This window comes from Onychomys torridus, chromosome 7, assembly GCF_903995425.1.
Source record: "Onychomys torridus chromosome 7, mOncTor1.1, whole genome shotgun sequence".
Classification (NCBI taxonomy): Eukaryota; Metazoa; Chordata; class Mammalia; order Rodentia; family Cricetidae; genus Onychomys; species Onychomys torridus.
Window position 1 is genome coordinate 13,988,624 of NC_050449.1, and position 26,741 is coordinate 14,015,364.

Here is a 26,741-nt window from a genome sequence, read left to right on the forward strand (position 1 = left end):
ATCAATTGGACTTCACAAATTTTACCCTGGAAAAAGAAGAAATCTATCTAAGAACCCATGGCTGGGAATGTCATCTTGTCTTCACTGACCAGGGAGCCTTACCATCCACAAGGACACTCTTCCTGTCCAGGGTGAAGTTCAGCAACTGGGTGCCATTTTGTGTCATCCGAAGGAATTCCTCATAAATAGCAACTCGGTCCACTCGCCGAGCTAATGGTGAGAAGTTACACAGGGAATCAACTCCTGTGTGGTTGCTGTTGGAGACAGACCTGAGAGGGCACAGAGGATGAACAAGGATGTCTGTTATTCTACATTTGTTATAGATTCTCTGTTGCTATTCTCTTTCTTGGGAGAATTTTGTCCAACAATGCAACATTCTATACCTGTACTTTCTGATACAGGTGTTAATTGTTGATACTTTATACTAGAAATGTGGCTAGGCCTAAATGAGTATCCTGTATTATACTCTTCCTCCAAAGGTTCTGTGATCATTATGTAATGGGGCAGAAAGATTGTATGAGATTGTCATGGAGGAAGACTGTGAAACAGTGTTTTCTAGATAAAACTGGACCACTGCACTTAGGAGCTCACAACTGCTGTGGTTGCCTACAAATAGTTTACATAAGCTAAAGCCAGGCTAAGACCTTGTTGCTGAAGGCACCACACACTTTTTTCACAAGACATGGAGAAATCATGCTGGAACTGACCAGGAAGATTCCTCCCCAAAGGCCAGCTTTCACAGTGCTGGGAGGTGCTATTCAGGATTCTGGGCTTGGGGGGTGGGGTGGTCTCTAGCAGTCTTTCTCAGCTGTGAATCCTAGGAACTACAATTATGACCAGTCTGTCAAGACTTTGACATGGGTTCAATAATGACACAAATGATATAGGGGTAACCAATTGCTCTCCAACTGGATTTAAGATCTGCTTGCTCTACTGGAGGAAATATGCCTGACACTGTAAATCTGGCCAAGAATCCACAGTTGTGGAGATCATAGCCCTCAAGAGTGAATCCTCTATTATTTTGTTAAATGGACATAGTTGGTAGAGACAGTCAACCAGGAATCATAATCACATGGAGTCTACAGTACCATGGCCTCCTAGATCTCTCCTCAGGTGAGATTCTGCTGTCTTTTTGAAAAATATTTTTACTGTGCTTATTTATGTGTGTGTGTGTGTGTGTGTGTGTGTGTGTGTGTGTGTGTGTTCACATGTATTGCATTGCTCATATGGCAGTCTGAGGACAACTTTTAGGAGTCACTTTTCTCCTTTCTATCATGAGAATTTTGGGGGTTAAACTTATCATTCTTGGCAGCAAGTGTCAGACATCTTATTGACTGAGAGATTCTCAGATCATGAAGGCACTTGACTTATTGAGACAATGGTGGTTTATTTGAGATAGGGTATCACTGTATAGTCTAGGTTGGTCTTGAACCCCTGATCCTCCTGCCTTGGTCTTCAATACTTAGACAGACATTAGCAGGTATCAGGCCATTGAAGATAGCCTCCTTCCTCATAATCAGCTTTGGATTTCACAGCCTGATTCTTTGTTAACACTAGAAAAGCATTACATGTGTGTTTCTTAAAATTTCAAATTCATACGAAAAGGTGGCAATATTATAGTTTTGTTGAAGTCCTTTAAGGCAATGTTACTTCTTTCTGGTCAAAAGAATGTATTCTGAGTTCTACCTCTATCCATGGGTAGAGCCATGATATTCTGTTCTGCCTAAAAGTTAAGAACATTATATAACACTATCTCCTTCTTTAAGAGTTAATCCAACCAGGCTAGGAAATGCTAAGGAGCTAGGAACAATTAGCCTTCTAAAAAGTTATGTATTCATACTCACCAGAAGCACATTCTTTGATGCACTTTCTTACAGCTCCTCACCATCTGCTCTTCTAAGTTACAATTAAAAAATCATTGCCTTTCCCCTTTCTATGTACTTTTTTGTGTGCCAGCCAATGTCCTACGCATGCTTTCCCTGGCAACCTAAGCATTCTTACTCTTTCTCTGAAGACTTCCTTCACCCCTTCTGGCACAAACACTTCATATACTGTTTGAAGACCCTTAAGGCTTAACTTGACTCAAAAAGCATAGAGTTTTCTTTTCTTCTTCTCTCTCCTCTTCCTGGAAGGTCCCAGAATTTACACCTTGCCTATTCTGTTATTTTCCTCTCAAAGTCTAATTAAAGAGTAATCAAGTTTTCTTTTTAGTTCTTTTAAAAGTTGTTTTGTCAATAAGTCTAAATTCACAAATTGGAACCTCAATTTTCCAGGAAAAAGAATACTGGGGTTATAGATATGTCTCCATGCCTGGCTCCATGTGGTAGTTCTTGAAGATTCTTACTCTCATCCACAAATCAAGTATTTTATGTTGAAATCCAAATTACTCATAAAAGTTAGCTTGTTTGAATGTTGCCGTTTTATGCAGGTGTATATTTGCTGTAGTTCTATACTCTGGATTCCATGACACCTCCTACCAATCACCATTATATCTAGTAGGCTTCATAAACTCAGCTAAGTTTCTAAGATGGTTTGACTTCCTATTGTATGAGTATTAGCTTTTAGGCAACAATTTTATAACCCCTGGGTTGTATTCCTAAAATAGGAACCAAGAAATTATGAAAAGGAAATAATTTTAAGTTTCTCTCCCCCTGCCCAGTTCTGGGTAACAGTTGCATGAGGCCTCGCCAGGTTTTTATATGGGTGCTAGGGATCCAAACTCAAGTCTCCATGCAAGGTAATTATTTTACTTACATTGTGGCTGCTATCCTTAACATGGCCACTAGAGGGGAGTGCTGTCCCAGGACTGTTCCCGATGGCTGCACTGTGACTTTGTAGAGACTCTACACGTTAGGAATCTCCTAGATTTGATGGTGCAGGGCTGTAATCCCAGCACTCTACACCAGAGGTGGAGGTAGTGGGACCAGAAATTCAAGGTCATATTCAGTTACACGATGAGTTTGAGGTCAGGGCGTCCTCAGGGTCAGAAGGTGCTGAAGTGGCACTTACCTGAAGGCTAAAACTTGACAGTCAGAAAAGTAACTCTTGATGCTGCTGTTTCTGAAAAGCTGGTTGAGCTGAAAGACAGGGCCACGTTCCCTATGTCAGAACCTCAGGTTCCGTTAGCCACTAAGTATACTTCCCAATCTACGTTCTCATTGGCAAATGCAAGCCCAAGCACAGGATGTCTTGTTCCATGGCATGACGTAGCTGTAGCACCCTTTCCTAGCTATTGAGTCTCTTTGTGGTCTTCATCATTTATAAATGGGAATAGGAATATGTTTTAAAGAACTCTTATTCTTAAAAAGTTGCCCACTGACCCAGTATTCACGGTCAGTCTCTGTCTGGGAGTGGAGAAGCAACAAGATTCTCACCGCATATTCAATGCTTCTTTTGCTTTGCTGGTGTTTGGCGGTGCCTGGCTGGGCTATGTCTTGTGAATAGGGTAGATTGGTGATGGTGAAGTTCAGGTTGAAATGCTGAGAGCTGGAACTGGTTGTTGGGACTTCTGTTGGCAGAAGAATGGGTGGCTTCATGTCTAGGGGGGGGGGAGGTAAAATTTCCATATTAACCATTTGTCAACAACCAATCGGCTATTAATTATTCATTATGGGCACCCAAGGAGGCAGCTCATCTTTGTTTACATGTAGGATCCTAAGGAGATGGCTCAGTCAGTGTGTGCTCACTGCACTAGCATGAAGACCTGAGTTTGAATCCCTAGCACCCATGTAAAAAACTGGGAGAAATGACCTACTGCTATTATTCTGCTAAATTTACATAGTATAAACTACTTTATGAATTCATATCTCTCTACTTAAAGATTAATGCTACATTCACACCTCACCAGAGAAGTTCCTTTGCATAGTAGATAATGGCAATTGTTAACAAAGGAACTCATAACTGATCCAAGTAGAGAGAATGAATCTCTCTGAAGAGCTCAGCCACAAATGGGGCATCTGTGTCGCACACACGCCCCACAAATGGGGCATCTGTATCGCACACACGCCCCACAAGGTTAGGGACCGTTATAGAGTAGGATGTGGAAAGATTATAAGAGCCAGCGGTCAGCAAGGACGGGAGCAAATCAGCATTTTGTAGACATAACAGTACAGCCATATTTGTGAACTGACAGCAGCTGTGGTTGTCATCACAAGGTCTGACAAGATCAGTCCAGTAAACATGAAGAGAGGGCTTCATAAGCCTCCATCCCTAGCTGAGGAGCCTAGCAGTTGGAGGCTTCTGATGAATAAAGAGTCCATTTTTTTGTAAGAGTGTGGCCCTAGGAGGTAAACCACATCCAGTGTGTGACTCCATGGTGGATCCATGAATATATGGGCATCACAAACTGGACTTGGTGGGTTATAAGAAACAAGAGGATATTAAGTTGGGAGTGGTGGAAGATGAGGGTGGATATGTAAGGAGTTGAGGGAGGAGTAGGGGGTGCATATGATCAAAATGCATTGAATGCGTGAGTGAAGTTCTTGAAACATTAATACTATATTTTTAAATATTGTATTTAAAAAGCTGGGTGTAGGCTTTGCTGACTCTCCATGGGAAGTCTTACCTTTTTGGAGGCGGGAATGGGGGATAACTCATAAAATCCCTCCTCTTTTCCTTCAGCAAGACTCTCAGAGCTCAACCCAATACTTGGCTGTGGATCTCTGCATCTGCTTCCATCAATTACTAGATAGAGTATCTCTGATAACAATCAGGGTAGTCACCAATCTGATTACAATAAAGACCCTTAGCTCTTTGCACAGGACTGGAGTTACATAGAAAACCTCTGCTATGAGAATGAACCTAAAGAAGGTGTGCATGCTAGGGATACAGAGGACTCACAAATGGGAAGTTACTCCAAAGTACAGGAATTGGAACTTTTATGGATGTTCATATTACTCAGGTTTCTTCCTTCCTTCCTTCCTTTCTTCCTTCCTTCCTTCTTTCCTTCCTTCCTCCCTTCCTTCCTCCCTTCCTTCCTCCCTCCCCCCCTCTCTCCTCCTCCTCCTCCTCCTTCTTCTTTTTGCTTACTTGGGTTCTATTTTCTGGAATGTTCTTCCACCTTCTTCACCCAGAAAATTCCAATTTATGCTTCAGGGAGTTCAACATGATGGATTTTGGGGAAAGTATATACACCTATCTTGTTACACTTCTGTCATGTCAGACTCCATTTCAGGAATCGCTCCTAGTCTCACCACTGCTGTGAGCTCCTACAACACACCGCTGCTCACGTGGGACTCATTAACATGCAGGAACCCCATATGGAAGAATCTACAACCCTCTTCCCAAGCAACACATGGGTCAGAATCTTGGATCTTGAATTAATGTTTATCACAAATCAGCCTAGAGGCTATTATATCATATGAAATAAATTGTAGAAAAATACACATATATGATCTCACTTAAAAGTGGAATAAATATTTTGTAAAATTATTATATATAATTTCCAAAACAATTCTGAGTAGCAAAAAGATAAAACTTACAGAGATAATAAATAGAACAGTGCTATCAGTGTATGATGTGTGTGTGTGTGTGTGTGTGTGTGTGTGTGTGTGTGTGTTATATGTGTGTGTAAGATGAGGAGCTGTTAATCAAAAGGCATGGTTTCTCAGCTGAAGTGTACATCAACTGATGAATGGATAATGCCACAGATCGAGAATGAATTCTCATTTGTACCAACTTAAGGACACTTCTGACAAATATTTGCAGTCTAGAGGTGATTTAGTGGGAGTTGAGAATTGAATGGAGATGACTGGAGGCTCAGGCACTGGAAGAGGATGGAGAAAGGTTGATCGACTAGCCTCAGTTCCAGCTATATTGATGTAAAAACTCTGGTGTTGTTACACAGAGTATGACTACAGATGATGGCAATGAACTGCAAACAAAGGGAAAGGATTTTAAAGAAATGTTTCTTTTTACTATAAAGAAATGATAAACAGGGAGTTCAATATGTCTAACTTGATTTAAACATTACCCAATGCAAAAATGAATGGCAACATGTTCAGCCTAGAACATGTTAGCAACATATTATGTATTTGAGGGTCACTTAAAAGTAGTGTTTAAAAGAAGAAAAGAAACTTTAAATATACAAAAGTTTTAAGAAGGTGAAGTTCTGAAGATTGTTGTCAAATATGGTGACTAGTTAATATGTATGTATAATTGATATTTTCAGATGTAAATTATACAAAGAAAGTGGTTTCAGTCAGGCATTTCCACACATGCATAAATATGTATAATTCTTAGTTTCGTTTTTAATGTAAACTTTTTTATGAAGAAATTTTATTATTCATTTTATATACCAACCACAGACTCCCCTCTCATTGTTCCTCCTGCTCCCCTACAGCCTTCCCTCTACAACTTCTCCATTCCCCTCCTCCAAAAAGGTAAGGCCTCCCATGGGGAGTCAGCAAAGCCCAGTACTTTATCTCCTTCCGTCTAGTCTCCCTGTTTTCTCTTCCGTTTCCCCATCATGCTTAGAGTTTTGACAGAGCATGTTTGGTTTGGTTTTATATTATTGAGATAAAGTTTCACACTGCCCCAATGGGCTAGGAACTTACTATGTGACCCAAGCTGGTCTTGTACTGATGGCAATCCCCTTGCTTCAGCCTCCTGAGTACTGGGATTATAAATGTTAGTCACTGGGCCCAGTTCTGAGAAGGGATTTTTAATGTTCTTCCTGGTATTTCTGTCTCTCTGTCTCTCCCTTTAGCCATTTACAGGGATATGTGTGTTAACTACTTTGACTGTAGTAAGTCATTTCATAAGCTATGCTTATAACAAACTATCACTGTGATCATTTTAGCTACATAGTTTGTTTTTTTTTTAAATTTTATTTATTTATTATGTATGCAGTGTTCTGCCTGCAGGCTAGTTTTATCTATCAGTAAAATCTCAACAAGCAGGAGGCTTTTAAATGTATGACATCAGTTTGGTCAACAAATTTCTTGTTATTTATCTGTCTTCCTGGTGACAGTTTAGGGAGGGTATTACTCTACAATCAACATAAGGGCTAACTTGGTTTTGTAGAGAAGGAAGTAGAATGAGGTCATCTAAATGCAGGCTCAGGACAACCAATCATTGTTGATGATGGCTTTCCTAGTCCATGAGATAGAAGCCTGGCATTCTTACATAAGGCATTTGAATTGTATCTTCTATCCACCCACTGAAACAACTCATTTTTAAGATCACATCTTGATGCTCCTCAAGATGGCTTTAAACCCATGGTTTAAATAATCTTCCTGCCTCATCTTTCCAAGTAGTGAGGACTAAAAGTACATACCACAATCCCTGGCTACACAATTAATATTTAATGATCATTTTTTATTCCTGCCAAGAAAATGGAACTGATTTACAACTTGCTTTATTGCAGTGATAACCTAGCTTGTTTCTAGCTCCTTCTCTCTGGGATGGTTGAAGATAAAACAGGGACTATTGTTTACCCCCTGAATATAGTGGAGGGAGGTTTGGTAGTGGGTCACTTACCACTAGGGGTAGTTCTTGTAATCTGGTGAGTGTAACCTGGAAGATAGGGGGGAGAGGTATTGGTGAGGTATTTGTGAAAATAGTTTAGCAACTTGGGACCCTATCTGTGTTGAGCTATTAACATATTCCTTTCTAGTCAGAGCAATAGGCCACTCTACCATCACAACTTCTTACTAGCTTACTACCCACCACCTGTTAGCTAGTCCCTTTGTGGGCAAACATATCCATGAACTAGAGGCAGTGTACCAATGCAGCCTGAAATGGTTTTAGATGTGTGAGTGTGGTTTTAGGAAAAATTCTCTATTTAGCATCATATGAGTATACTAGTAGACATGAATATGATTAAAATAAAATGTATCATTAGAAAGTACAGCCATAGTGCACAAAGGTTTATATGACCTACACATAACAATCAAAACAGAAAGCCAGCTGTAGCCCACCCTAGTAAACCACCCAACCTCTTCTAGGACCCACAGAAAGGAGCCTTGAGAAGGTGACCCTAGGCTCTTGTGCAAATCTAGCTTTAGCTTACTGCTTCATTGTAGTTTATCTGGTCTATATATTTTGCATTGCTTTTGAATTACAGCTCTTGCTACTTGATTAGTTGTGTGTGCTTTTTCAATTCTTTGTAGAAATACTGAAAACCTAGAAACACTAAAATCAGATGGACACCACAAGTAACTTTGGCAGGTATAGAAAAATATTAAAGGATGCCTGGAAACGCTCCACAACAAACCACAGTCCACACTCACCATTGACATAGAGACTATTCTGGTCCAGCATGTAGCTACCCAGCTGGGTGATGCCATGGGTCAGCTGACTCAGCTTTGTATATAGCTCCTGAGTGTCAAGCTCAGGATAGGCTGGGTTATGGTGGTAGGAGCAGATGGCACTCACACCAGTGGCTGTTCCATTCTTCTTAGGCCTGAAGAGAAAGGAATATAGAGACAGTAGAAAGATCCTAATGTGGATATAAGTCCCAAAGAAGGAGGACCAAGCAAAAGAGACACAATAAGGGATGGCCATTCCTGTGGAACGGATAAAAAGGAGAATTACCTGAGGGAAACCAGTCTGCAATCTGAATAGAGGGATTCATTCTGGACTAAGGGTCCAAGCTGAAAAGGAAAAGCAAGGGAAGAGGTAATGAAGGAGGGAATAGGTCTCATCAAACTGGAAGTTATCAGAATGAGCATCTCACCAGGTGCTGCAGGATCCTCTCAGTGGAATTAAACATGGCTGAGCTCATGCCTGCTGAGTATGGGAGGTTGGAGATAGTGAAATTGAGTGTGAACGTCTTCATATGTCCCATGGCTACTGGGAGAGAGGAAGAGAAATAACCATAAGTTACAGTTTATGTGGGATAAGTCTGATCTCCTGCACTCATCAGGTCATCTTTCCCATTGTATGACTACCAACAATGTACCCATCTATTAAAAAACCTGAACAGCTCTTCATCTCCATGTCACACCAACTATCTTTTCTGAATGTTCTTCATATGCATTCTCTCTGCTTCAGCATCACAGCTAGGTCTTATCCTCTTCTGTCCATGCTAAAATCCTAGAATACCCATTGGATGATTTGTCTAAAGGATGTTATCTATGCACCCTGCAGAAGAATTTTTATACAGTGAAAATCTCATTAAGACTGCTCCAACTCTAGGATTATTCATGACTCCTTTGAATTTTCAATATCAAGTTCAAGTTTATTTTACTTTGGTTCTGTTTTGTGTGTGTGTGTGTGTGTGTGTGTGTGTGTGTGTGTGTGTGTGTGTGTGTATGTGTAGTACCCATATGTGCAAATGTGGGGGCCAAGGATTGACACCAAGTATCTTCCTTAATCCCTATCAACATTATATATTGAGGAAGGGTCTCTTATTAAAACTCAGGTTACATTATTGACTAGACTAGCTAGTCAGTTTTGATGAGGGTCCTTTTTCTTGTCCTTCTAAGTGCTAGGATTACTGATAGGCTACCATGTTGGAATTTTAACTGTAGTTCACATGTTTATTTAACAAGCACTTTAACCACTGAGAAATCTCCCCAGTCCCAAGGTGAATCTTTTTGATTAGGCATTCAAGGCCCTTTCTGATCTGCTCTCTTGTTACCATTTATCTTTTTTTTTTTTCTTCACAACTCACATCTGTGTTTTATAACCATTTATCATTTAGTTACTTATTCATCCCTCAACTATCAGCATGGTCCTGTGAGTCCAGAACTAGACATATAGAAGCTATACTGGGAGCTGAGCTTTTTTGGTTCAGGTAAACCAATTTCTCTATTTTCCCATCACATTATGTTGCTGTGAGCTATGGAGCCCTCACTGAGGGAATACTGCCAGTAAAACTCCATGCCTTATTTATCTGGGTCACTTCTGCTCATCTTGAGAGATTCAGTTCAGGTGCAACATTCTCCAGAAAGTCATTCCCTCTTTATATTATGGTATGTGACTCATCTCCCATAAAAATTCCTCACTGTATTAATTCAGAGTCTGGTGGTTGCATGAAGGGAGGCATCTGATTGAATTGCTAGACTTATCTTTATTATTATATGGATGGACTTGACACTACAATATTCACATTCTGGTTTTCTAGTTGTCATGTGGAAATTAGGTAGTGAAGGTGTGGAATGGGTAACTCCTCTAGGATAAGAAAAAGAACTGCAACATACCTGTTGTGGGTTCTGGTTGCACAGATTTTGATGGAGAAGCCAGGATGGTGGTGGGTGACCCGGGAGCTAGGGAAAAGATTGTCATCAGGATAGACAGTATCTTCACACAATGAGAAAACCTTCCATCAGTGGTTCAAGCCATGAAAATCATTCCCAGGTGGATCATAAACAAGAGTAAAGGAAAGAGTGATTGCCTGAATGAAGGGGGACAAGTCTATGAATGTAATCAATTCAAGATAGTGAAAGTGGATAGCCCGAGAGGGTAAGCAAATAGGCCAGATGAACCGGAAGACAAAAAATGTAGAAGATATGAATGCATGAGTAGAAGGATGATAGATAAATGGATAGTCAAAACAAAATCAAAGACTAAAAATAAATAGGAGGTGGAATGATAAAAGGAAGATAGCATTTAAGAAAAGGGTAGATAAATATATGTACATGGTATAGATGATAGATGGACATGTGGGTGGTAGATGAATATATGGGATATATGGTGTGTGTGGATATTTGGATGGATGGAGGGATGGATGGATATAGAGAGTAAGAACAGGCTGGAGGGAACAAATGCCAAGAAGATAACTGGATAGAGAATATTGGTAGATGAGTAGATAGATTGACAAATATTAGTTAGACATATGGGTCAGTGGGTGCATATATGAGTAGGTACATAGATGAATGGATAAGAACGTAGGTGAATATATGGATTGGTATATATTTGGTATATAATATATATACCAAATGGAGAAAAGACAGAAAGAAGTAATTTCAAGCAGGCAAATGGACAGAAGGAGGTGGTCTGAAGATGGATGGACAAATTGATAGATGCAGAAGTAGGCAGATTTATGGATGGATGCTTAGGTAGGTAGGTGGTTGTCTAGCTGGCTAGATGGCTCTGTAAATATATACATGTGTTGGTAGATAGAGAAAGAAAAGAATCAATTAATGAAGGGATAAGCAGGGCAATGGATGGAAATACTTATGGATGGATGCAGGGGGGCGGAAATGGATTAACAAATCAACTGTAGAAGGAAAAACAGAAGGAATAAAGGTAATACATGAGAATGGGCAAGAAAGTGCATGGGAAGATAGATAAGTAGATATGTGGATACATGTATGAGTAGATATGTGGATGATGGATAGATAGATGGAAATGTGGTACCTGAGGATGAATGAGTAGAAAAATATAAAACAGGATAGCTACAAAGACAGAGAAATGGATCACTGAACAAAAGAATATGAAAAATTTTCCAGAATCACTTAAGTAGCCATCTGATTTTCAACTTAATAATGAAGCTCCTACTAGGGAACATTTTATTTGTTTTAAAAGACATAAACTCCAGTCTTCATCTGAACTCAGTCCTGTAATTCTGCAGGCAACACTTATATAAACATCTTTCTCTAATCAAGAGGAGTGAAGAAAAAAATCTAACACTTGAACTGAAATTCCAAGAAGAGGCCAGGCAGCAACTTTTTTCCATTAAGGCCTAAGTCCCTTTCCAGAGATTGCCTTGTGCTTATGGCAAGTTTCCTTTATAAATAAAAAGAAATGTGTGGACCAAGACCTAGATAGACCAAATTGATACATACCTGTAGGAAGACCTTCTGCACCATGTTCATTATAACCTATAACACAAAATGTACACATAAGGAAAAGTAGCAACAAGGCCCCATACACTGTGCCTTGGTACACGTAGGGCAAATATGGATGCATATCTTTGTACATAATTATTTAGAACTACTTCTGTTCTAAGAGCTAACATAAATATCAACATGAACAAGAATTTATTGCTATTTCTGCCAGATCCAATATTTCCTTACCACTTCTAGAGGATGTTCCTAACAAGAGCATCTCATAAGAACTATTGTCATACCTCAATACCCATTTATATGTACCTACCTACACTATCATACTCCCTTGTACTCTCCCTCTATCTATTCATCCGGTTGATAAACATCTGGTTGAGTACTTTCTATACATCCTTTCCCCACTCCCATTTGAAGAATATAGTGTTGAAAAATATCTGTGCCTTACTGTAGTTTACACTGGGGCAAACTTCATATGTAACTTATTTGTCTCTGGTGCTAAGCTTAATGTTTGGCTAAGATTCTTGGTATTATTGAGTAGACAACATATTGAAGCACATGAATCGCCTACTTTATGAAGGCTAAAACCCTGTATGTGTCCTGCAACTTCTGAATTACAGTGACCAGATGAAAACTCAGATCATCAAAATTCTGATTAGCAATAAACCTGTTGTAGGAGTATGAATTCCCTGTTCCCTTTACTCCTTATTGTTAAAATGAGGGTAACAGATGATAGAAAGACAAGACACCAACATTTTTGAATGTAGGAAGTAATTAACCTTGAACTGAACTGCAAGCTCATTCATTGATGACTGGTGTACCTTGTAGCAGAAGGTGAAATGCAGGCTGCTGAGAGAGAAAACTAATTAACATTTTTACCTAGCTGCAGACCTTGTGTGTTACAATAACAAATGGGCAGGAAGTTGGCTAGGTGAGTGGCTGTGACTTGTTCCTTTGTCTCTCTGATCTTTTAGCATTTATCCCAACATCTGGTTCTGGATTTTATTGTAAGAATTTAGGATTCATACAATAATAAAGGCACTGACATGTCAGGCTTGATTAAACAAGCAGAGTGTGGAGAAAAAAAATGCAGATTCAATGACTATTGAGTGCTCAGGTATAAAGAATTATTTATAATATCTTCTAAAAAGCTCAGAGAAATTTTCATATACTCAGAAGCATGTGAACATAAAAATGCTTGAGAATATCACATAGCAAATCAGAGAGCATACTCACCATTGACATATAGATTGTTCTTGTCCATTGAGTAGTTTCCCAGCTTGGTTAGATTTTTTAGCTCTGAGTACAGTCCTTGGATGTCCATCCCAGGATGTGAAGGGTCATGATGGTAGGTACAGATGGCATCCACACCAGTGGCTGTTCCATTCCTTTTAGGCCTAGAGAGATAGAAGTGTGGAGATTTTAGAAAAGTCATAATGAAGATCAGAACCAGAAGGAAGAAGGAGGAATTAGAATGGTAACAATAAGTAATTGTCATTCCTGGACAATGATCAGAAAGTAGCCTCACCTGAGAGAATCCAATCTGCAACTTGAGTTGAAGGAGCCATTTTGGAACAAGTGTCCATGCTGTGGATGGTAAAGGAAGAGGGAAATTAAAACAGCCATTGAAAAAGCAGTCATATGGGATTTACCTTCCCCAGACTGCTTGGATAAGGTTCTCACCAGGTACTGCAGGACACTCTCGGTTGAGCTTAACACAGCTGAGCCATTGCTCATATTTGATGAATATGGAAGATTGGTTATGGTGAAGTTGATTGTTAGGATCTCCAGATGGTGCCCCATAGCTGCAAGAGGAGAAGAGATACAACTGAGAATTTGCTGATACCAGAGTAGAATCCTGTTCTCATCAGCTTATCTTCACTTCAAGTCTCCAACCATATTCCAAAGTATCCATTTAGGTTGGATCCTACATATCTTCTTAAGTCCACATCACACAAATCACCTTTTCTGAACATTCCTTACATTAATTTTGTATTTGTTCTAGCTTAAGTCTTATCTACTCACAACCAGAATTTTTCCCTTCAGACTCAATGGATGCTCTGTCTAAAGATGTTCTCTATTGTGACACTAGGAGTTCCTTTCTGAAATTAAAATTCTCACTAGGATGGTTCATAGACCACTACTACCCATGGTTCCATATACTTTCAGGGTCAAGTACAAGCTTGAAAATTTGACCCTTGTGATGGCTAGTAGTTATACTTAGGAAGAAGGATTACAGAATTTCTTCCATCAGATAGACCTTTGGGCATATCTATCTGGTATTACCTTGATTGCTATTTGATATAGGAGATGCATTCAGCTATAAGCAGTACCACCACAAGGCAAGTGGGCTTGGGATGTACAAGAAAACTAGGTGATGTGAGCCTAAAAATAAGCCAGTATGCAATGTTCCTTCCATGGTCTTTTTAGGTCCTTTCTCTAGCTTTATGCCTTGAGTTCTAACTTGGCTTCCTTTAAGTATAGACTATGACACGGAACTATAAGTTGAAATAAACTCATACTTCCCCAAGTTCCTTTAGACTATCACACTTTTCACAGCAACAGAAGGCATCCCACAACAGCTTTCAATGCTGTGGGATAATGCTTTTGTACACTGGTTTAATAAAATGTTAATTGGACAGTAGCAAGGAAGGAAGTATAGGCAGGATAAGCAGACAAGGAGAATTCTGGAAAGAGGAAGGCTAAGTCGGGAGTCACTAGTCACACAGAGGAAGCAAGATGTGAAGGCAGAGCTGAAAATAAAAGGTACCAAGCCACATGGCTAATAACAGATAAGAATTATGGGTTAATTTAAGTATAAGAGGTAGTCAATAATAAGCCTGCGTTAATGACCATACAGTTCATAATTAATATAAGCCATTGTGTGGTTACAGGTGTCTGAGCAGCTGTGGGACTGGCCAATGAGAGAGATTTGTCCTGACTGTTGGCCTGGCAGGAGCAGAAAAACTTCAGCTACATTTCAAGTCATTTTTCATTGACTTCCATTCTCATTTATTCATCTATCCCGATTACTATGACCCAGTAGGTGCTACATAGGACACAGAAAGGCTGCGCTGGGAGTTGAGCAATATGAGTTGGAATTCACTACATTGTTGCTGGTCACTGAGCCCTCATACTGAAATCCTTATTTCCTGGAACATTTCATGCTTCATCTATCTGGATGATTCCTACTCATCCTGAGACATTAAGTTCAGGAGGAATTTTCCTCAGCAAGCCTTCTCCTTTCTACATTATGTTATATGCCTGTTACCCCCATACTGCCAATCCCTCAAATATCCAAAGTATTGCAGTAGTCTATTTGTCTCACATGCTTTTGGCTGAATGTGGGCAAGTACCCAGTTAGATTAATCTGATCCTTGTGCATTTTAAAATGACCCTGACACTAGAATCTTCATATACTGTTTTCTGAGATCTAACTAGAAGACAGATGGTGGAGGTGTGGGTAAAGGGAATTAACCAAAGGTAGGCAATGGGATCCCAAGATACCTGTGGCAGGTTCTGGCTGCAGAGAAGTAGATGCAGAAGGTAGAGTAATGGTGGCTGGCTCAGGAGCTGTAGAAAGGATTGTCATTGTTGAAATCCTCATTTCTAAGAAGATTTCATGTTTCGTTTATCTGGATGACTCTTATTCAACCTTATAGATTCAGTTCAGGAGGATTTTTTTCTCAGAAATCTATCCCTTTCTACATACAACAGAAACTCTCCATAGCAAGAGAAGCTTTTCTAACTATGGTCAGAGGCAAAAACCATCATTCACAGCTGAACCACGAACTACACTGAAGAGTGATTGCTTGAGTGAACAAGTGAACAAGACTATCAATGGAATTAAATCAAGATAGTGAGCTAATTGATCAGCGGAAATGATGAGAAAAGAGAACAGATGGATTAGGAAGATAAAAAATACAGAGAACAAAAGGATAGATGTAAGGAGGGATATAAAAAGGAGGGCAAAAAGGATTCAAGAAAAATAAAATCAAAGATAATTTGGAAGGATAAAAGAATTGACAACTAAGTGCATGAAGTTGATGATGGGTAAACAAGTGTGTGTGTGTGTGTGTGTGTGTGTGTGTGTGTGTGTGTGTGTTTGACTCAATGAGCAGATTATAGTGTAGTTACATAGATATGTTGATGAACATTAAATAGATGGGTAGATGCATGGATTAGTAGATAGGTACTGCATTCATAGATGCATGAATGGATTGGTACGTGAATTCACAGAAGAAAGAAAGATAGACTGTGAATGCTAAGCAGCCAAGGAAACAGAAGAAATCAGTGCACAAACAGATGAGTGAACTGAAAGATACATAGGTAGTAGCTGACAGAAGAGTGGGTGTTCATACCAGCCTATAATATATGGATATATAGGCATGTATGTGGTTGATGGAAGGTCAGGTGGATGTATGTATGAATGGATAAAGGAAAAAGAAATAAAGTATGAGCTGGAAAATGGACTGTAGTATGGGTTTATCAGTGAAAGTGGATGAGTAAATGAATGCAATCATGATTAAAGGATGGAGGAGAAAAAGAAACAAAGGAAATACAAAAGAATGGACAGGATAATGGATGAATGGATGGATGGATGGATTGATGGATCAATGGAAGGATGTATTTATAGAAATGTGATATGAGTTCAGGAATAGCTAGAAAAATAGAAGAATGATCAGCTTCAAAGATACATAATGAATAGGCTACTGAATAACCAAAACTCAACTCCAAATGGTTAAATAACCTTTACATAAATCCTGGTAACCTGAAGTAATTTAGGAGAAATTAGAGAATACACTTAAACTTACTGGCACAGGAAAGGATTTTGGGGATAGAACCTGGATAGCATAGTCTTAAAGGCTAACTATTATTAAACAGGTACCATGAATCTAAAAGTCTTCTCTACAGGAAAAGATAGCATTGTTTGAAACAAAACAGCTACCTACAGAATGGCAAAAATCTTTATCAGCTACATATCTGACAGAGAGTTTGTGTCTAGAATATACAAATAAATTAACCACCAAGAAAACAACCCAATTCAAAATATGTGGCATGGATCAGATAATTCACACAAAAGAAATGTAAATTTTGGAGAAACATTTTAAAAACATATTCGACATCCCTTGGTATCAGGGTAAAGAAAATTAAAACATTTTAAAGATTTCATTTTACCCCTATCAGAATAGCTAAGATCCCAAACAAACAAACAAACAAACAAACAAACAAAATATAAACAAGAAAGAAATGACAACAAATGCTGGCATGGATGTGAGAAACTGGAACAATCATTCACTTCCATTGGGATATAACCACTACAGAAATATGTGTGGATGTTCCTAAAAATGCCAGAAATAGATCTACTATGAGATAAGAGTTATCACTCTTGGTCATACCCTCAAAGGAGTCTAAATGGTGCTATCTTGAAACATGCATGTCTATGTTTATTGTTGCTCTATTCACAATATCTAGGAAATTGTGACAGTGTAGATGTCCATCAACTGATGGATACATAGTAAAAATTGGAAAATATACACTGTATTTTTCCAAATTAAGAATAATAGAATTGGCATTGTCTCTGTTGGGTCAGTCCTGTTGTATCTGGAAGGTATCCTTGGAATCATCTACAATTCTTAGAACTGTACAAATGTAAAGCAGAAAAATTGCAGCATTGAGAAAGTAAAGTGGACACAAAATTCTATCCCTAGCCAAGGAGCTATTTGGAATTTATACCTGGTAAGAAATGAAAGTTAGTTTTCTACAGTGAAGTGTCGCTGGGTATGTCAAACACACCTAGAAATGGACTCATGGTCAGAAATAGTTGGAGAACTACAAATGTACACCATTTCTTCCCTTAAAAAATTTCCCATGAGATTGTTGTTTCATTTTCTATAGTACTGAACTTATTTAATATTCCTTTTTTGATGGTTTATTTTTTGTTTGTTTAAATTTTCATTTTTGTCTTGAGGTACATGGGGAGAGAGAGAAACAAAAATAGGAAATAGAGAGGAAGAAAATGAATTTTAGTGAGTAGGAAAGTAGGGAGAATCTGAGTGCAATAACAGGAGAGGAAAACATGATCAAAATAAATTGCATAAAATTTAAATAAAAATGCATCTTTTATATGCTTAGATAATTGTTTTGTAACTGGAAACAATCATTTTAAGTGAAATAACCTGGATCCAGAATAACAAAGTCGTGTTTTTTATGGTTTGTGGCTGCTGGCTTTGAATCTTTAGATTTGAGTGTTTCATTATAGGATGCAGTGATATTAAGTGAAGAAAGAGAATAATGGAATGCGAAGGCCAAATGGGAAAGGAGTTGCCTAGTCGAATGACCAGATAGATCAGTAATAGAGGAATGAATAATTTACACTAAGAGCATTCCAAAAAGTCAGACAGAACTCTAATAGTATAGAAGCTTCCTAAAGTATATGCAAACACACATATAAAGAGTCTAAATGGAGTTGCTACATAATAGGCAACAATGCCCCACTTGACACCACAGGATTACAAAAAAACAAGTTCAGCAGCAGGAATGGATTATTCCTTTTGCAGTTGTTGACAAGTGATGTACTATAGACTCCCAAAAATTACTAGCTATTGACAATGCTTTTGATAACCTTCCAGAACTTCTTGGTTAGATTCAAATTGCTGGAGATACCACACATTTGAGATACAGCAAATGGAGAGATGAATCTGGTATTCAGCTTGAAGTTTTATCCCTTGTAGCTAGCTTTCAGAGTGCTGGAAGGTGCTTTGCATGCTACTAGTGAAGGAAAGGAATCACCATCTTACTCAACTGTTAATGCTTTGAGATACAGTAATGACTGGCCTGGTAACACATATCTACTGCGGCAATAGCAACATAAATTCATTGTACAAAACTCTCAAAGAACTAATAAAACTTAGAAAAAAATAATAGAGAGAAGATAATTTTAGTTAGAATACTAAAATAGCCATCAGAGTATGCAGTTTGTTAATGAAGTCCATGATGATGACTTTTCTTTTTAGGAAACATAAATTACACAGTAACAATCAAATCCCCATAATTCTCTAGGTTACACTTTTAGAGATACATTTCTCCAACCATTAAGAATATGGAAAATTCAGAAACCCAACATGAGAGCTGCAATTTCAAGAAGGGACTGCATCCCTTGCTTGCTTTGAGAACTTGACCTTTGAAAACAATGGCTTGTATTTGCATCAATTTTCCTTTGGAAATGTGGAAAAAAGTACAAACAAAGACCTAGATGGGCTAAATTGGTTCTTACTTGTAGGAGGTTCTTCTGGAGCAGGTTTATTATAACCTAGAAAATAGAAGATTTATAAGAAGAAGGGAGAACACAGGAAAGGACTCAGCAAGCTTTTATCTATATGCCACAACACAATGCTTATGTACATTAGTGAACATATGTTCACATTATGAGATTTAGTAAATAACCTGGAGAAGAATTTCCTGATATTTTGACTATACCTGTCTCTTCCCATACCTCTAGAATGTTCCTAATAGGTTCTTACCTATTTTCAAACCTCACTTCCATAATATTATGCATGAATATGCACCATTATCTTTCTTTCTATTCTGTCACTATATATATCTCCAGATGATCCTTATTGAGCATTTACTATTGGTAGTATTGCATTTTCATTTGAAGCATATAGTATGAATAGACAAAAATAAAAAATAAAACACAGGTTGTGCCCCTCACCCCCAAACTGCACTTAACATTTGGAAAAAGGTATAGATGAAAGTTGTTTGTTCTTTCTAACAGGCATAAGGTATGGTTTATAGTAAATGCTGAATAGAAAATGAGGAGATGGAAATTATACACAAGTCCTTGCAATGGCCTAATGAAACAGATTGGATATATGAAGCTGCACCTCAAAATTTCCATTAGTCAAAACTCAATGTAGGAAAGGCAAGTTCCTTTTCAGCTTTGTGCTTTGTTTCCTTTCTTCATTTAAATTCGAAGCAATGTAGATACACTATATCTTCTTGCCAACTTCATGCAGTATTGTGGTTAAAGTGGCTTGGCACTTAACAAGACATGCAGACATCAAACTGACAATTCTCTTGACATATGTGCAAGCAAGTTTCTCTATCTAGTTAGTTAGATAGAATGAGCAAGTGTAAATAAATGTGGGTACCAAAAACTTTGTGATATATTCCTGGATTCAAGAAGAAGTAGAAATGAAGCTTAGGAAACCTATTTCTATACTTTTGCTTGCTGACTTTCCACACAATATGAATATTGGAAAACCTACTTGCCACGCTATTTGTGTGTGCTTCTTGAATTTTTGAAGCAAGGTGATAAGAACATACAATAAACTGGTCTTGGCAGTACTATCAGTATTATTGACAGAGATAGAAAAAATAAAAGATGCCTAGGGCATATTATACAGCAAACCACAGAGAAATTTACCATTGACATATAAACTGTCTTTGTCTAGTGAGTAATTGCCCAGCTGGGTGATTCCCTGGGTTAGATTTTTCAGCTCTGAGTACAGTCGTTGGATGTCCATCCCAGGATGTGAAGGGTCATGGTGGTAGGTGCAGATGGCATCCACACCAGTGGCTGTTCCATTCTCCTTAGACCTAGAGAGAGAGGAGTGTGGAGATTTTAGAAAAGTCATAATGAAGATCAGAACCAGAAGGAAGGAGGAGGAATTAGAATGGTAACAATAAGTAATTGTCATTCCTGGACAATGATCAGAAAGTAGCTTCACCTGAGAGAATCCAATCTGCAACTTGAATTGAAGGAGCCATTTTGGAACAAGTGTCCAAGCTGTGGATGGTAAAGGAGGAGGGAAATGAAAATAGGCATTGAAAAGGGGGTCATGTGGGATTTACCTTCCCCAGACTGCTTGGATAAGGTTCTCACCAGGTACTGCAGGACACTCTCAGTTGAGCTGAACACAGCTGAGCCATTGCTCATATTTGATGAATATGGAAGATTGGTTATGGTGAAGTTGATTGTTAGGATCTCCAGATGGTGCCCCATAGCTACAGGAGGAGAAGAGATACAACTGAGAATTTGCTGATACCAGAGTAGAATCCTGTTCTCATCAGCTTATCTTCACTTCATGTCTCCAAGCATATTCCAAAGAATCCATTCAGGTTAGATCCTACACATCTTCTAAATCTACATCGCACAAATTGCCTTTTCTGAATGTTCCTCACATTAATTATCTCTTGATTCTAGTGTAGTTCTTATGACTACACTATTTTTCCTGCAGACTCAATGGATGCTCTGTCTAAAGATGTTCTCCATCCTAAGTAGTAAGAACATCATTCTGAGATTAAAACTCTCCCTAGAAATGTTGATAATCCATTAATACCCATGATTCCATGTGTATTTTCAGGGTCAAGTACAAGCATGCAGATTTGACACTTGTGTTGGCTGACATTGGTTGTCAAATATTCACACTTAGGAAGAAGAATTAAAGAATTTCTTCTATCACAATTAGCCTTTTGGAATATCTATGTGGCATTTTCTTGATTGCTATTTGATATAGGAGATACAGTCAAATATGAGTAGTACCACCACCAAGCAGATGGCTTGGGATATACAAGAAAACTAGCTGATGTGAACCTGAAAGCACGCCAGTATGTAGCATATACCCATGGTTTGTTTTAGGTCTTTTCTCTAGCTTTCTGCCTTAAGTTCTTACTTGGCTTCCCTTTAGGATAAACTGTGACATGGACCTGTATGTTGAAATAAACTCATACTTCCCCAAGTTCCTTTACACTATCACATTTATCACAGCAACAGAAGGCATCCTACAACTGTTTTCAAGTCATCTTGCATTATTTTTCATTCTCATTTACTCATCCATCCTGAGCCACCCAATTGACCCTGTAGGTGCTAGGCAGGACATGGAGAGGCTGCACTGGGTGTTCAGCAACATGGTTCATGGAAATCAAAATCCTTTCAATTCTACACATCCACTATAGTATTGCTGGTCACTGAGTCCTCATATTGAAATTCTCATTTCCTGGAACATTTCATTCTTAGTTTATCTGGATGACTCCTACTCATCCTGGGAGATTCAGTTCAGGAGGAATTTTCCTCAGAAAGCCTTCCCCTTTCTACATTATGTTACATGCCTATTACCTTCATACTGCACACGCATACGCGCATGCACACACACACACACACACACACACACACACACACACACGAAATCATTTTAGTAGTCTCTTTGTCCCACAAGCCTTTTGGTTACATGGGGGAAAGTATCCAGTTTGATTGTTAGTGTTATCCTAGTACATATGAAGATGACCCTGACACTAGGATCTTCAAATACTGGTGTCCTAGCTCTATCTGGAAGGCAGATGGTGGAAGTGTGTGACAGAGGATCTAATAAGAGGGAGGCAATGGGACCTTACCATACCTGTGTCAGGTTCTGGCTGCAGAGATGTAGATGTAGATGTAGAAGGTAGGGTAGTGGTGGCTGGCTCAGCAGCTGTGGAAATGATTGTCATTGTTGAAATACTCATTTACAAGAACACTTCATGTTTCATTTTTCTGGATTGCTCTTTCTCATCCTGATAGATTCAGTTTAGGAGGAATTTTTCTCAGAAATCCTTCCCCTTTCTACATACATTAAAGACTGTCCATAGTGAGAGCGGTTTTTCTAGCTATGGTCAGAGAGAGGCACACTACCATTCAGAGTTGAACCATGAACTACGATGAAGAGTGATTGTGTGAAGAAGTGAACAAGCCTATGAATGGAATTAACTCAGGATACTGAGATTAGTGATTAGCATAAAGGATGAACAATGAACACAGATGGATTAGGATAATATAAATAGAAAGGATAAATGAATGGATGGAAGGAAGGTTATATAAAAGGAGGGCCAAGCCAGAATTCAAGAAGAATCAAATCAAAGACAATATGGAGAGACAGAAGAAAAGAGAAAAAAGGAAAACAAAGTGAATGAATTTGATGATGGGTAACCAAGTGTGTGTGTGTGTGTGTGTGTGTGTGTGTGTGTATGTGTCTGTGTGTGTGTTTGTATGACTCAATGGGCAGATTATTGCATAGTTACATAGATATGTCGATGAGCTTTAAATAGATGGGTAGGCAGATGTTTGAGTAGAGAGGTACTGCATTCATGGATACATGAATGGATCAATATGTGTATTCACAGTAGAAGGAAAGAAAGTGAATACTAAGCAACCAAGCAAAGAGAAGAAATAGGGGTATAAAAAAGTTGAATATACTGAAATATACATAGGAAGTAGCTGACAGAAGACTTGGTGGTCATGTGGGTCTTGAATATATGGATATATAGACAGGTATGTGGTTGATGAAAAGTCAGGTGGATATATATATCTATATATCTATATATCTATATCTATCTATCTATCTATCTATCTATATATGAATGAATAAAGGAAAAAAGAAGAAACAAAATATGAGCTGGAAAATGAACAGTAGTATTTATCTATGAAAGTAGTGAGTGAATGAATTAAATGAATAAATAAATAAAGGAAGGAGAGAAAAGAAACAAAGGAAATACAAAAGAATGGGCAAGAGAATAGATGAATGGATGGATGGATGGATGGATGGATGGATGGATGGATGGATGGTGGATGATGGATGAATGGATGGATTGACCAATAATGAATGGACCTCGGCTGGATAAATGGATAGATGGATTGATGGAATGTGGTATGCGTTCAGGAATATCTAGAAAAATGGAAGTATGAACTGCTGGAAAGATAAATGATAAATAGGCCACTGAACACCCATAACTCAACTCTAAATGATTAAACAAACTTTCAAAAGTCCTGGTACCCTGATATAATTTAGGAGAAAATGTGGAATATCCTTAAACTTACTGGCACAGGAAAGGATTTTTGGAACAAAACCTGGATAGCATAGGCTTAAAGACTAATAATTAATAAACAGTTCCCATTAATCTAAAAAGCTTATGTATAGAAAAAGAGCATTATTTGAATAAGGCAGCTTCCTAAAGAATAGCAAAAATCTCTGTTAGCTACATATCTGAAAGAGGGTTTGTATCTAGAATATACATATAAATAAAAAATTATCTATCAAGAAAATAACCCAACTGAAAATATAGCATGGCTCAGATAATTCTCACAAAATGAAAGATGAATTGTGGAGAAACCTTTTTAAAAAGTGTTCAACATCCCTTGGTATTAGGGAAAATAAAATTAAAACTTCTTTAAGATTTCATCTTACCCCTATCAGAGTGGCTAAAATCCAAAAACAAAACAAAACAAACAAACACACAAATAAATAAAAAAGAAATGACAACAAATGCTGGCATGGTTGTAGGGAACAGGAACAGTTATTCACTTCTTCTTTTTTTTTTTTTCCCCGAGACAGGGTTTCTCTGTGTAGCTTTGTGCCTTTCCTGGAACTCACTTGGTAGCCCAGGCTGGCCTCGAACTCACAGAGATCCGCCTGGCTCTGCCTCCTGAGTGCTGGGATTAAAGGTGTGCGCCACCACCGCCCAGCAGTTATTCACTTCTATTGGGGGTGTAACCACTACAGAAATACGTGTGGAGGTTCCTAAAAGTGCCAATAATAGATCCACTCTGAGATCCAGCGTCATCATTCTTGGGCATACAATCAAATGAGTCTAAATGCTTTTATTGAGAAACATGCATGTCCATGTTTATTTCTGCTTTATTCAAAACATCTAAGAAAGTGTAACAGTCTATATGTCCACCAACAGATGGATAGATAATAAAAATGATACATTCACTCAATAGTTTTAAGCTGGTAAGAACAATACAATTGCCGTAGTTACCTTGAGTTCAAATGTGTATCAGTCCTGTTGTATCTGGAAGATTCTATTTCATCTACAATCCTTTGACCTGTATTAATTTAAACCAGACCAAACTATAGCACTGAGAAAGTGCAGTGGACACAAAGTTCCACTCCTAGCTAGGAAGCTACTTGCAATCTATACCTGCTAAGAAAGGGAAAATAAGTTTTCTGCAATGGAGTGTTACTGGGTATATCAAACACACCCAAAGATGGAATCATGCCCAGAAATGAGTGGAGAACCAAAATTGGACACCTTTTTTTTTTTTCATTTTTAAAATATGGTATGAGTTTTTTGTTTCATTTTCTTTTGTTTTGAATTTATTTGTCTTATTGATTTGTTTTGTTGTTGTTGTTGTCATCATTTAGATTTTCATTTTTTGTCATTTGGGTACTTTGAGGGAGAGAGAGAAACAAAAAGAGGAAAGAGAGAGGAAGAAAATGAATTCTGGTGAGTGGGGAAGTGGGGGAGGGCCTGAGAGCAATAATGAGAGAGGAAAATATGATCAAAATAAATTGCATACAATTTTAAATTAACTATGCATCTTTTTAAAATGTTCAGGTAATTGTTTGGAACTGGAAATAATCATTTTAAGTGAAATAACCTGGATTCAGAGAAACCAAGTCATATGTTTTCTATGGTTTGTGGCTGTTAGCTTTGAATCTTTAGATTTGAGTGTTTTATTTGCTAGGATGTGGTGATATTAAGGGTTGAAAGGGAATAATGAAACTGGAATTGTCAAATTGATAGGCATTACCAAGTGAAATAACCAGGCAGAGGGATAATAAAGGGATGGATAATTAACATTAAGGGCATTCTAAAAAGTCAGACAGAACTCTAATATTATAGAAGCTTCCTAAAGTATATGCATACATGCATATAAAGAGTCTAAGTGGAGTTGCTAGATAATGGGGCAACAATGCTCCACTTGACACCATAGCATGACAAATAAAAGCCTGGCACCAGGAATGGATTATTCCTTTTGGAGTTGTTGGCAAGCGATGTACTCCCAAACATTACTAGCTATTGCCAATGTTTTTGTTAACCCTCCAGAACTTCTTGGTGAGATCCAAATTGCTGAAGATGCCACAAACTTGGGCCATAGCACATGGGGAGATAAATCTTGTACTCAGCTTGAAGCTTCATCCTTTCTGGCTAGCTTTCAGAGTGCTGGAAGGTGCTATGCATGCTACTGGAGAAGGCAAGGAATTATTCAACTGTTAACGCTTTCACCTCAGTAACGACTGGCCTGGTAATATGTCCACTGATGCAACAGCAACACAAATTCATTGTGTAAAACTCTCAAAGAACCAATAAAAAATTAGACAAAGTAAATGAGAATAGGCAATATTAGTCAAATCACTGAAATGGTCACCAGAATTTTCAGTTTGATAATGAAGCCCCTAATGTGTTGGGAGTTGTGCTGCATGGTTGCAGATTGGTATATGAGTGTTTGTCCAATGGGTCTACAGATAAGGCAAAAGACAGTCTCACTCAGCAAGGACCAGTGGACTTTGTGGACAGTGCAGAATATGGTTGGGACTGCCCCTCTTGCATACACTCTTCTCTCTTATATAAATTGATGATTCTCTTGGTTGTTTTAGTGTCATTTTGTCAATCATGCTTGGGATAGAAACCCTATTTTTTTCTCAAATATCTTTCCTTGAATTTCTTGGAAGCTGCTGCTTCTCAGGTTTTTTGTCAGGGGATACCACCTGTCACTTTAGAACCCTGGAACTGTTCTAATTCTGTGCTGACAGGATCAGAGGCGAATCACCCTATTTCTGTAAATATGTTTTGAATGACGTTGTTCTTGCAATGTGTGCCTATGTAAATCAACTTTTAGTTTTGTAGAAACAGGATGTACCTGGCTTAGTGTTTAGCCAAACTATCAAAATGATAAGTGTTATTTTTGGTTTAAAGATGGGGTAAGATGTTTTGATGTAAAAGTTGGGAGAAAACATATTTGACATATTTGTTTTTGCTGGAGGTTAACCTTGTAGGATGGGAAATAATGTGCTTGTTAATATGAAAAAACATGATTGTTTTTGATATATAAATAAAAATGACTGGAGAACCACTTATGTGAAATTCATCTGATGGTTGGAAAATTCACTTCTTTGTACAGACACCCCTTGCCTGTTTCAGGACCAGAACCCAGGCTGGGGCTTGGACTGTAACATTGATGGGGACACTTAT

General features: G+C 38.3%; 1 protein-coding gene across 1 annotated transcript in view; it reads right to left on the minus strand.

Moving 5' to 3' along the window:
• Positions 1–26,741, minus strand: part of Muc16 (mucin 16, cell surface associated) — a 197,643-nt gene that overhangs the window by 3,826 nt on the left and 167,076 nt on the right. The window contains 10 exon segments of the mRNA XM_036192391.1: positions 103–269; positions 3,010–3,077; positions 3,375–3,541; positions 3,641–3,703; positions 8,232–8,404; positions 8,536–8,594; positions 8,678–8,790; positions 10,146–10,211; positions 11,733–11,768; positions 20,158–20,330. Of these exon segments, the coding sequence (XP_036048284.1) occupies positions 103–269; positions 3,010–3,077; positions 3,375–3,541; positions 3,641–3,703; positions 8,232–8,404; positions 8,536–8,594; positions 8,678–8,790; positions 10,146–10,211; positions 11,733–11,768; positions 20,158–20,330 (1,085 nt within the window).